Source organism: Carcharodon carcharias, chromosome 16 (genome assembly GCF_017639515.1).
Source record: "Carcharodon carcharias isolate sCarCar2 chromosome 16, sCarCar2.pri, whole genome shotgun sequence".
Taxonomy (NCBI): Eukaryota; Metazoa; Chordata; class Chondrichthyes; order Lamniformes; family Lamnidae; genus Carcharodon; species Carcharodon carcharias.
Window position 1 is genome coordinate 69,600,899 of NC_054482.1, and position 12,628 is coordinate 69,613,526.

General features: G+C 42.2%; 1 protein-coding gene across 2 annotated transcripts in view; it reads right to left on the reverse strand.

Moving 5' to 3' along the window:
• trabd2b (TraB domain containing 2B) overlaps positions 1-12,628 on the reverse strand; it is a 472,589-nt gene that overhangs the window by 244,472 nt on the left and 215,489 nt on the right. The window contains exon 3 of one of the 2 annotated variants that reach the window (XM_041208659.1): positions 4,435-4,581. The exons of the other annotated variant lie outside the window; for it this stretch is intronic. Coding sequence (XP_041064593.1) covers positions 4,435-4,581 — 147 coding nt within the window. The remainder of the gene's footprint in view (positions 1-4,434; positions 4,582-12,628) is intronic. 2 annotated transcript variants of the gene reach the window in all.

Genomic DNA, 12,628 nt, shown 5'->3' on the forward strand with positions numbered 1-12,628 from the left:
GGGTGAATGGGCATGGAAGTACCTTAGCTTAGCATGGGGGCATGATGAGCCATAGGTGATAGCTGGGGAGCATACCTTGGTGTGGGGTACACGAGGGGCCATTGGGGTAGGTGGGGCGGCATGAGGTGGCATGATGGAAAATGGAGTATGTGTTGGTTGAGGGGGTGATGGGGGTGAGGGCTGGAGGTCCTTTCTGTTTTTATTTTAATTGGTTCAGTTTTAAACAACCCACCCCGGCTGACTCTGAACTCCTTTCCGGGTTGGTTGGCCTGTACCCATCCCCCACAATGCAAGTCCTGCCTATGCGGCACATTCTCCCGAGGTAGGCAGGCAGAGCCTGTGATTTTCCAAACTCCTGCTAGCCGCCTCGGGAATGAAAATCTAGGCTTCAATAACTGCACACATTGAACTAGCTTTGGTCACTGATACTGGGCTCAGTATCGCTGCTGCAGCAAGGGGAAAAAAACAATCAGTCACAATTTTCCCGCTCCTGAAAATTACATCTGTATGAATTGTGTCAGGCTCAGCTGTTACTGAATACCCCTCACCCCTGCCGTTGAGTTAAGAGTCTGTTAGCACTCACTGTCCTGGCTCACGAGTGAAGAATGTCCACACAAGTTACCAGCCTGTAGCCACTGCCTGGAGAGCTGCACCCCAGGACAGGGAAGGCAGAGAGGGTCATTTAGGGAGAGAGAAACAAAATTCCATGAATGTAGCTGTGAAAGTGGGGATCTGATTTATCTCAAAAAGATAGGTTAAATGAATGGCATATACGAAACAAATCATAGAAAACAGTGGGATTATGGCCACAATTTTTCCTGCTTCGGGCGGGCTCGGCGGGAGTGGTTGTGGAGCTAAGCGCCGCCCGGGATCGGCTCCGTGCTACCATTTTACGCGGGCAGGCCAATTAAGGCCCACCCAGCGTAAGACGCAAGCGGTAGCGCTCAGTGCTACCTGTGCGAGCGGGGGGAGGAGGGAGAGTCAGGGCAAGCGCTCTTTCATGCATGCATGTGAAAGGGCGTTTCAATCTCCCTGAGGCACAGAGCTGCCTCAGGGAGGTTGAAGCGCTTTTGAAAAACATAAATAAATGTAATAAAAATTTATTAAAACATATCTCCTCATGTGACTGTGTCACATGAGATGGGACATGTTTTTATTTTTCTGAAAAACTTTTTACCTCATTTGTAAAAGCTTTAGGAAACCTTATCCCATTCGTGGATCAGGCTTCTATAAGGTTGGACGGGCAGCGTAAACAATGACATTAATTAATTTGTTAAGGCCTTCATAGGCCTATCAGTTATCAGTGGGCACGCATCCGACTTTGGCGCGTGCCCGCTGATCGAAACATCTCGAGACAGCGCAATGTCATCGGGATGCATGCCCGACTTCATCACGCGTCATTTTACGCACTGCAGTGTCGGGCCCGGCCCTGCACGCTGACTGAAAATCCCTCGCCTATAATTTGTAGAGTTTTCCCAAAAAGGTCAAGGTCGCAACAGTGCCCGGAATTGTGTGTCAGCAACGCGCATGGCTGGCTGGCGGGATTTCTCCTTGACCTCACAGGAGGCAGCTCATGGATAAGGGTGGGGTGGGTGGGTGGTGGCGGGAGCAATCAGATGGCCAGCAGTGCAGCAGTGTCACCAGGAACTGTTGACGAAGGCAGGGGACTTGAGCCTATCCAGGTAGGCCAAAGATGGTTTTAAAAAGAACATAAGAATTATATTGATGGAGGGAAATACCCCTGAGGTAATGACTGGAGTCACTGGGGCTGCCTTAACTGCCCATGGCCCTCTCTTGGAATAAAAAAAACTTGCTGCTGCTGGGAGATCTGCGTTCAGCTGAAAAGGTGGGGGTTCAATCTGCTTTTGGCAAAATGCTGATGGCCTGGTAAAATGGTCTTTACTGGGCATTTAAGTTTGCTTCCTGCCTCCTTGTGGTGGGAAGTCTGTCTGAAGTGGGTCCCACTTCAGTAGAATTCCCTGACAGCAGGACATGAAACCATGACTCCCTCTGATTTTACCCATTGCTCCAACCTCTGCTGTGATCCCTCTTCCTGCAGGCTGATAAAATTCTCCTGAGGCTCATGAGTCACTCAGTCATACTTTAATGCTGGCCTGAGTGCCTTTGCATAACAACAAAATGTTGGTGTCGATATGATTGGCAAAGGCACTGTTTCCAGACAACGTAGCCAAATTCCCCAACTTCCCTCTAATGACTTTTCAGTGGAACTGAGGAAGACATGGGTAGGGGGTGAAATGCATCCACGACCATTTTGGCTTCATGTTCTGATTTCCTCTAGTCCTTGCTCAATTGCCTACTATCTGGACGGACCTATCATGGAGCAGGATTTTCCCCTCATCAGGCGGACCCAGGAGCGGCCACGAAATGGTCGGCCGTCCACGATCAGGCCCTGACTGCAATCTCACTGTCCAATTAACGGCCAGCCAGCATGAGACGCGCACTGAGAGCCTCAGCGCTGCCAGGGTGGGGGGGTGGGGGGGAGGAGGAGGCGGGTACTGAAGTTTGTGCATGCACAGGGGTGCACTCACTGAAAGCTCCCTAAAGGCACAGAGCTGCCTCAGGGAGCTGAAGATTTTTAAAATGAAAAATGAAGATTTCACTAATAATATAAAATGTCCCCACATGTGACTCAGTCACATGAAGAGGGACATGTTATAAATCAGTTTTTAAAAATTTTATTGTATTTTTTAAATTCATTGTTGGAAACCTCATCCCGCCCGTGGATGAAGTTTTGCAAAAAATGCAGAGGCCACTTGGCCTATTTGCCTGGCTGTCAACCGTAAGGTTGGATGGGCAGTGAAAAATTCTACTTAATTAGCTGCTTAAGGGCCTTAAAAGGTCTCTTAATTGTTGGTGAACATGCTGCCAACTCTCACGTGCGCCCACCGATCCAGTGCGCAATGACGTCGGGAAGCTCACCGGATATCATCGCTCGCTATTTCATGCTCAGCGTTTTAGGCGTGCGATCCTGCATGCTGAGCTGAAAATCCTGGCCATGCAGAAAACACCTCAGCCAATGTATTTTCAGTCATTTGTGTCATAGCAACTCTGGACATTATAGCACCTGTTCGTCCTTGGTGTTCAGTGTTACAATGGTGACGGGATTGCAGAGGGATTTTAATTTAAAGATTCAAATTCATCTGCAATCAATCACAGTTGAAAAAATTGCATCAGATGCAGAGCCAGAAAACTGATGAAAACACGGCATTGTAAATTCAAAAGGCTTGTGAAAATATAAACCTGGCAGATCTGATCATAAAACAGGCTCTTACCCACTAATATTTTCCACTAACTACTTCGGAAACAATTCGCAAACCTGAAAGGAAGGGAGGATTGTCAGTGGAATATGATTTGCTTCTACAAATATTATTTAAAATGTAGAGTCTTACAAGTTGCTAAAGCAACTGGCAGGAGATTTTGCTTGAGAAGTCGGCAGATTTCAGATTGTGTTGCAATGGGCTTACATGGAACAGTAGCTGAATTGCAAGCTCTGGGGAAGCCTTTCCTGTTGCACCATACAGACCAAATAGTGACAACCTCCTATTCACAACAATTCAGCATCTTAGCTACAGCTTTCTCCAGATTTCCTTCCTCTCTGCTTCTTAAAAAGAAAATATTTGCAGCTTCTTATAACTGTATGAGCAGAGGGGCAAAAAATTACGGAAAATGTGTATTTTTGAGAACTTTCACCAAAAGATTCAGGAATAGGACTAATGCAGTCTACTGAACTATATCTGAGTGTCCAACAGGAATAATTATTTTATAATTATAGGCTACAAAAGACCATTAACAAACTTTTCATGAAGAAAAAGAATTAATGTTATCTTTTAAAAAAATAATAGTGACATAAACAAAACTTTTCCACAGTCTTCAAAGGATTTGAGGCGTGCTTCTAAATTGCAACTGACAGCAAGCATTAAAGCCATAGTGCAGTGCCAGAGCATACAGTAATCTAATCAGAAACCACGCTGGTTTGGCCAGGCTCCACTAACTCATGTAACGTTTGTTAGGCTGTTGTCCAATTTCTCTGAAACCGTGTAAATATTATTGTAAAACAACAAATTTCTGAGGATTCGTCCAGTGCCAACTTCACATTAGTTTCATTAACTATAATGACGTGTGCACATTGAGGGGCACAGCAGCCACGTCGACAACAGCCTATGGTTTACATGAGTTTGCTTCATTAAGCTAGCGTGATATGAGCCAAAAGATTATGATTCAATTCAAAGTAGGTACAAAAGGAAATGCAAACTGATTTGACAGGCTTCTATATTTAGCCATTCTTGCAATTAGCTGCTATAAAATTTTTTAAATAACCTGGAACTTTTTTTTTTCCATTTCAATTGACCCTTTCTCTGCACTCATTTTGACAAGATTGAAAATGTCAACAAAATAACAGCTACAGTTCCTTACTTGGGAAGTATCGTGATTGAAGATGACAGCATTTAAGTCCCCACAGTTGTAATGTTTGATGAGGTCCTCTGTTGTGTAAGGGGCCTGCAAACTGCCTGCTCGGAGGCTCTCATGTTGCAGTAGAGTTTGGTTTAAAGCAAAGAGGACCTGTAATGAAAAAATTGTGAAGAACACTAAGAGTTGGAAATAGACGGAATTTACAATAGTGTGGGTTTGGGACATGCAACATTTTAAAGACAGACACACCCACACAAGGTTTAATTTTGAAATGGTGTTTCTACTTTACATAGGCAAACATTAGATATAATGTGAAAGGTTATGCAAGGAATGAATCAAGCAGAGATCCCATATGAAGTTCCAAATAACTTAATTCAGGAACCATTACCATATGATTTTCTCTTCACCAAAAGGTGCTGGGCACTGACCATCTCTTCATGTACCAGCCAAATAACAATTCCTCAAAGGTGAGCCCAGATAGTGAGGTTTGGAGGGGAGGGATTACTGACTTTGGGATGTCAGAGACATGCCCAATGCTGTCTGTACCTAATGATGACAAACTGGAGGTCTTGTTATAACCTTCTATCTCCACGGCTGCTAAACATGCTACTCCAGAACACTCTACCATTCTGTAAAAGTGTGTATTATTTACTTTAAACAATGCCTTCAATAAAGTATAAAACAGATTTGGGTCCTGAAATTTCAACAGCACAACTATAGCAGAGTGGGACTTCTGTCCACATTCAGGTAGTTAACCCCACAAAAATTGTAGGTTCATCTAAATTTATATAAGCGGAGCTGTGCATGCGATCTAAACACAACTTACCTACAATATATCTAACAAACCAGTGGAGCAGAAAATAATGCAGTTTCAGAATCAAGATCCCAAATTTTCCATGAATGGAAAGTAGCTAGAAAATACCTGCAGAGGGCAAGTGAAGGGGCAGAGTTATAGGGAGCTGAGGGATTGGGAGTGGAGCTGGAAAATACTTGGAGAAGAAGCCAGAGACAGGATAAAGCAGAAGGAGTTAAAATGTGCTTTTGCTTCAAGGGGAAATGCAGTGCTGGAGGAAGCAGGCAATACAGGGAACAAGGATGGCAACCAAATTGAAGAAACAAGTGGAAAACCTCTGGGATCTAGGCCAGCATGTCCTCCTAAAGAGATTGGGAAAAAGTGAAACATGGGGCAGAATTTTGCCCTCGTTGGGCAGGCGAGGTGGGCGGGCCTGGGACCAGTTGTGAAGCCAATCGCTGCCCGCAATCAGGGTCCCAACATGCATTTCACGCTGGCTGACCAATTAATGGGCAGCTAGCATGCAACCCGTGCTGCAGCCCTGCTGGGGTGGGGGCAGGAAGAGCCCAAAAGTGTGCGCATGCTCAGCGAGCTGAAAATTTTTGAAAATAAAAAATAAAGAATTTAAAAATGTTAATAACATGTCCCTCGTGGGACTCTGTCCCATGAGCAGGAGCATGTTAGAAATTAGTTTGAAAAAGTTTTATTTATTTTTTAATCACTGTTCAAAACCTCATCCCACACATGGATGAAGTTTCGCAAAAAATCAAAAGGCCGCTTGGCCTTTTCACCTATCTGCCAATCATAAGGTTGGACGGGCAGTAAAAAATTTCATTTAATTAGAACTTTAATTGTCCTAATATGCCTGTTAATTATCGGCGGCCGTGCTGCCGACTCCTGCGCGCACCCACTGACTGAAATAATGCGCGGGTGCGTAATGACATTGGGACACTCGCCTGATATCATCGCGTGTCATTTTACACTCATTCAGCTCAGGCGCGCGCCCGCCCAACTATTGCAATTTTCTGCCCATGGTGTTTGAAATCAGGGCTGAAGGTCTGCCAAGAATGTGCTGTGCACTCTTTGAGGGAAGGTCATGTCTTTGATTCCCAGGACAGCTTTGCAGCACCAAAGAAAAATTAAATGACCTCATCAGGACAATCAAGGTAAGCCTTCTGCTTCCTGTATATGTGTTGCTTTCATTCATTACCCTCATATTGTTACAAGAGTCAGGGTTGAAATAGTGATAGTCAGAAACACAGGTTCCAGCCCATGGTTCCCAAGCCTACTGACTCACATTATTAAGGCCTTGCCAAAGTTGGAGGATGCTAGGTGAACATTACATTACATATCAAAGGACCTATGGCACATGGTGAGGGCCACAGCAAAGTCCTACATCATTCACAATGCCAATGACCGAGAGGATTCAACACAAAATGTAACTTTGGTGTATCTCGGTTGTACCTCAAGTTCCAGTCCCCTCAGATTCCAGTTCCTGGCAACTAAAATTACACCAATTTTTGCACCAAAAATGTTTTAAAATTAAAGCACATTTGTGTCATCACAGATGACAAGGTTCAGTTTTTTTTGAATCCCAATCATCTTCCAACTGTATTTTCCTTTGAGTTTGTAACTGAGAGATTATATTTTTATCAAATTTCTTTGCTGCCTTCTAGAGCTCTGTGATGGTTCTCATGCTTTTCATTGCATTGCTAGTGCAGAATTTCGGATTCAATTTTCCAAGTCATTTCATCACGTTTTCAGCTCCACATGTTGTCAGACTTCCATAGCAACAACCTTCAAGTTGTTTTTTAAGGTCAGTTGCATATTGCCATCATCTTCACTTTATCCATAGGACTTGAAGGCCTCAGCTCTTATCACTGTTCGTCACTCCATGCACACTACTTTACTTTTCACTTTCTATTACACCTCTTGCATGTAGTTTATACTTATTGTTAAACAGGCTTTACAAATGCTATTTTCATGAAGGTGAAGCACCTTTAACAGCAGAACAGAGATGAAAGAGCAGACAAATCAGAATGGAATCAGACAGTCTTTACACTTCAAAGAACTGTTCTGTAAAATCATCTGAGGCTGTCACTATTATGGATTGTCCCTATTATTTTATGGGGCAGATTCCACACACAACAACAAATAACCCAACACACACAGTTCAAAAATTATACAGTCACAGATATTTTCAAGCTAAAGATCCTTCTCTGATTGGGAAGGCTCACACAGGTCTAAAAGAAACCCCCTAATTAGCTGGAGACAAAGGTCATGGTTTACTCGGCCGCAGTGATCCTTATGCTCTTACATACGTCGGAGACTTGGGCTATAGCAGGCCCCTCAAAATACTGGGGGTGCCATCAGTGATGTTTTCACAAGATCTTCCAAAATCTGGTGGCAAGAAAGGCAGTCCAACAGCAGCATCCTCTCACAAGTCAACACACCCATCATTGAGGCTCCAATCAAAACCAGCTCTGCTGGGCAGGACATGCCAATCATTCACCTGACCCCAGACTCCCAAAGCAACTGCTCTATTCAGAACATGGTTGTGGCAGGAGATTCCCAGGAGGACAAGGGAAACGCTTCACCCTGAAGAGGTCAAACATACCCACTGACTCATGGGAGTCCCCAGCTTATGACCAACCAAAATAGAGATGGTTCATTCGGGAAAGCACCAAACACATTGAGAGACTTTTGTCAGGAACTTGCAGAAGCAATGTTGAGGCATCAGAGAGAGGGCACAAGCCTTCAAGCAACTCATCTACCTGACCCTTGAAGCACCACCTGCCCTGCAGGTGGCAGGGTCTGCAGATTGCACATTGCGCTTATCGGCCATTTCAGAACCCCTTTGAAAAGGAGTGGAAGCAATTCATATACGACCCCGAGGAACTGCCTAAGAAGAATTAGCTGGGTTTTAGCATGTTAGTCAGTTGCTGTTAAAGTTAGGCCAAGTAGTTGTGACTTTGTTGTAACTTGAAAGGGGCATAACTCTGGCCTGGTAGGGCATCATGGCACCTTGGGCAGTGAAGCCATGATCTGCTCCACCTTGAGGGGTCTGTCAGAATAGGCAATGTGAAGTCTATTTGCAGGCATAATGCACCTATCCTCATCCAGCAAATGATCCCACCAGCACAATTAGGGAGAAGCTCTATGACCATCAGTGCTGTCTCAGCTACAGTTGTGCTGCTGTTGTAGGACCCTAGAGATTTGTTCTTCTTGGGACCTGAACAAGTCCCAACTACTCTACATTAGTGAGGTCAATTCAGTAATATGATCTGGTCTGCAAGCCTTCATGAACAACCTTCAACTTCAGAGCTTGATCACATATTTAGCTTCTCAAATCTCCGACATAATTATACAATGTTGTTGCATACCCAGCACAAAGCTATCAGACATTTGCTGAATCACAACCATACTGCTCCAGAGGAATAAAATCTGATTTGTAGTATTGCCATTTGCCACATCATTGGCGGTGACAGAAAAGTGATTCTGCCTTGGTTCAGCTTTAAAGAGATTTACTTAATTCAATCACCAGTCTTAAGGCGTTCAAAAAAAGGTCAAAACTTTCCCCAAATTTAACTTGATACAAATGTGCCACTATTTGTCTGAAAACTTGAGAAGGGACCAAGTGTTGTGACATGGCAGATGATGTATGCCAGGTGGACAAAATCCACGAGGGAAACCTGGTCGCGCTATCACAACGGCTTTGCAATTTGTATTTATTACGAGATGTGCGCACTGAATTCAGAAGTAATGAATCTACCAAGACCTTTAGAGATTTTAAAAATTACATTAAAATATTTATTAACAAAATAAAAGATTTCAAGCATATACATAAGACTACAATTACTTGCTACTATAACTAATCCTAAAATTCCTACTTGACCTGACTCCCAGTTACACCCCTTTTAAGGCAACAGTCCAAAATAAATTTTAGATTTAAGACAGAACCAACAAGTTAACACAATACCCACTTGACAGTGGAATTCCAAATGGCTTCCCCTCAACTTTAGTTTTGTTATATAGCAGGCTTATGCACAAATGGCTGGAGGCTTCATTAAGGCTATACCAGACACACTTCTGTTAGATCTTACATGGCCTTTCTCCCCATAGCCTTTCGTTCTCCTTTATATATGTTTCTCTCTTTTTAAAAATTATATTGTTCCATATGTCTTTGAAACTATATCTGCCTCATAATATGGAAACTTTCATGTTGTCAACATTGTCAGTAACATTTGGGAAAAATAAACACACTCCTTAGCTTGCTTCTCTGGCAAGTTGTAAACAGACTATGATCCATTTGAAATCCAAATCCCTTCATTTATCTGAAAATACAAATTCCCTTCACACCTTACATGCTAAGCCAGCATCCATGTTTACTCAATAAGTGTACCTAGCTTCTTTTGATGATTCAAGCACGTAGTCTACCTGACTCCAAACATAATTAAATCACACAGACAGACCCAACTATACCTACCCCCATAAACCAGAAAAATATTATGAAAATTATTACACTTTTGTCACACAAGTAACTTTCAAACAGACTGAGATTTGTTCAGATATGATAGGTAGTTAGTGATATGCAGGAAATCTCTGGTGAAATCAAACTGAAAAGCCATTCCAATTTGAGGGACAGTTTGGAATTTCCATGAGAAAAAAGATCAAAAATTTCTCATGCAATCCATAGGTGTGAAACACAAAAGGTCTCCTTTTGTAACTTTGATAGAGGCATTGTTTGTACCCCCAAGAAAATTGCAGAGACCAGATTACTTTGGGTCTCCTCCTTTCCAGGTTGCCAGGTATGGGACATAACCTGGGATCCAGATCAGGCAAGCAACTTAAACATTTTGTATAGATGGGAGGAACTAAACAGGAAATACAGGACCAGGGACCAGGAAAGGGTGCCCTTTCCCATAATCTTCTATAGTCTTGACCAGGTGAGCACCAGAGCTCTGGTGCTGTCTGTTCAATGTAAGTTCTCACTAACCCTGCAAATTCTGGAAGGCACTAACAAAACACAATTCCAGTGTAACTGTTGGGATCACAACTCATGCAACAATCACAGCCCCTGGAGTGGCAAAAAATTAAAAAAAACACGCTGACCCAGAAATTCGGCAGAAGTTCTCCTGATCTCATGCCCTAACTTTGGTAAAAGTGACTCAAACCTCCCCCAGGGAAATGGTATAAACAATCACATTTAGCCTTCTGTTCTGGTTCTGCAGGAATTTGTCTTGCAGTTGAAATGTGTAGAATAACATTACTGCACCCCCACACCCTCACCACCCCCACATTCCCCCCTCCCCGAAGGAATTTCAAGGCATGTGAATATATAAGTTATCTATACAAAGCAGCTTAGTGTTTAGGTTACAACCTTTTATCATTTTGGCTTTGAGGAGCTAAATATTAGAATTTCTATTTCATAAATATATTATGTTACTGTTCTTCTCTTGTTGAGTAAACTTGCTTAAGTGTAGGCATAGTCTAATGTGATACTCTACTATTTCCCAGGAGCAAGCTAGATCCCATTGAGCTAATTAGGTAGAGTAATTAACAAAAAGATTATTCTTTCTGATTTGTAGAGGCATATTGCTGAAAGCTCATCTAGTTATCATGGTTAGTAAAAATATTTCCAAAAGGCACAGAGTGTTGGGGCTCACTTACCAGCATGATGTACTAAAAAAAATCAGGTGTGCCAAGGTTTAAAAAGCTAAAATGTAATAGTGGCATTTCATTTTACTTTTTGTTTTACCTCCAATTATTTTCCTCTCCTTGCTAGGGTATATTTCCAAAGGCCCTGGCAGCCTTCCAGTACCCAACTCATTATTCTTCACATACATAGAACTACAGAGACTATCAAGCACAGAAACAGGACATTCAGCCCAACCAGTCCATGCTGGCATTTATGCTCCACCCAAGCCTTCTCACATTCACCTCATCTAACTCGATCTATTCTCTTCTCCCTCATTTTTTGTTATGATCCCAGGATGAGACTTGTAACTTTTTTTATAAGTATAAGAAATTCAAAATCCCAGTTATTTACTGAAAGAATGAAGCCACAAGATTCCACAGTTTAAAACAGAAGAATTTTTACAATACAAGAGCCAAAGTAAGCACTAAATACTATCATAGATAACCTTCCATACCCTAAAACCCAGAATCAACAGAAGTTAAACATGAATTAGCAGGTAAGTTTCAGTTGACTATAGACTATAAATTACAAATTAAATGGCAGATACAACTAAGACAGATCTTATGAATTGGCTCTGCAGTCCACTCAACATACATGTCATCAATCTCAATCACAAAGTCCTTCAAAACTGTCTTCTTCACAAGAAAATTCAGCTCCTCTTCTTCAAGAACATCCCCAGCCTACAGCAGTCCACAACCAACTCGAGTTCCACAAGCATGGTCTTCAACAAAAATGACACGGTCTGCAGAACCTCATCTACTTTGCTTATGATTGTCTGGATGGTGTAGAACCCTCAATATAATCATTAAGTAACAGAAACAGCTGCAGCAACTAAATCCTGGCTTTTTATCAGCTTCTGGATCTAGCTCTGTCTTCTTCAGCATGCCTGTACTGCACCACTGGACTCATCAACTACTGATTTCTGATGGCTCAGTCTCATTTTATATAGGTTCAAACAGAAGTTTTGGTTTCCAATCTCAATTTCAGTCTTAGTTTCCTTAGCCAATTGGGAGAGTCTCAGTTTCCCTTTTCAATTTCACTTCTCAACTAGGGTCTGTCTCAAAAAAGTACAAGCTTTGACCACAGATTCCATCACAATATGCTTATCTAGCTTCCCCATACACACATCTATGCTATTTGCCTCAACTACTGGTATTCTCAGTGGCAGTGAGTTCCATGTTCTAGCCACTGTCTGAGAAAAGAGGTTTCATTTGAATTCCCTATTTGATTTCTTGGTGACTATTTTATATTGATAGTTTTTCATTTTGCTCTCCCCCACATGTAGAAATCCTCCCTGTCTACCCAACTGAAAATCTTCATAATTTTAAAGATCTCTGTTAGGTCAACCCTCAGCCTTCTCTTTCCAAGAGAAAAAGATCCAGTCTTTTCATCCTTTCCTGATGGATATGACCTCACTGTTCTGGTATCAATCATTGTAAAAAATTTTTGTACCCACTCTAGTGCCTCTATATCCTTTTTATAACATGGTGACCAGAAGTGTACAATGTACTGGAAGTGTGGCCTAACCAAAGTTTGATATAAGTTTAGTTTTCAATTCTATCCCTCTAGAAATAAACCCCAATGTTTTGCTTGCTTTATTAAAATCACCTTATTAATCTGCATTGCTACTTTTAGAGATTTGTGTATTTGCACTTCCATTTAAATTCCTATGTTCCAAGTAACATGTAACCTCCTTATTTTTCTTA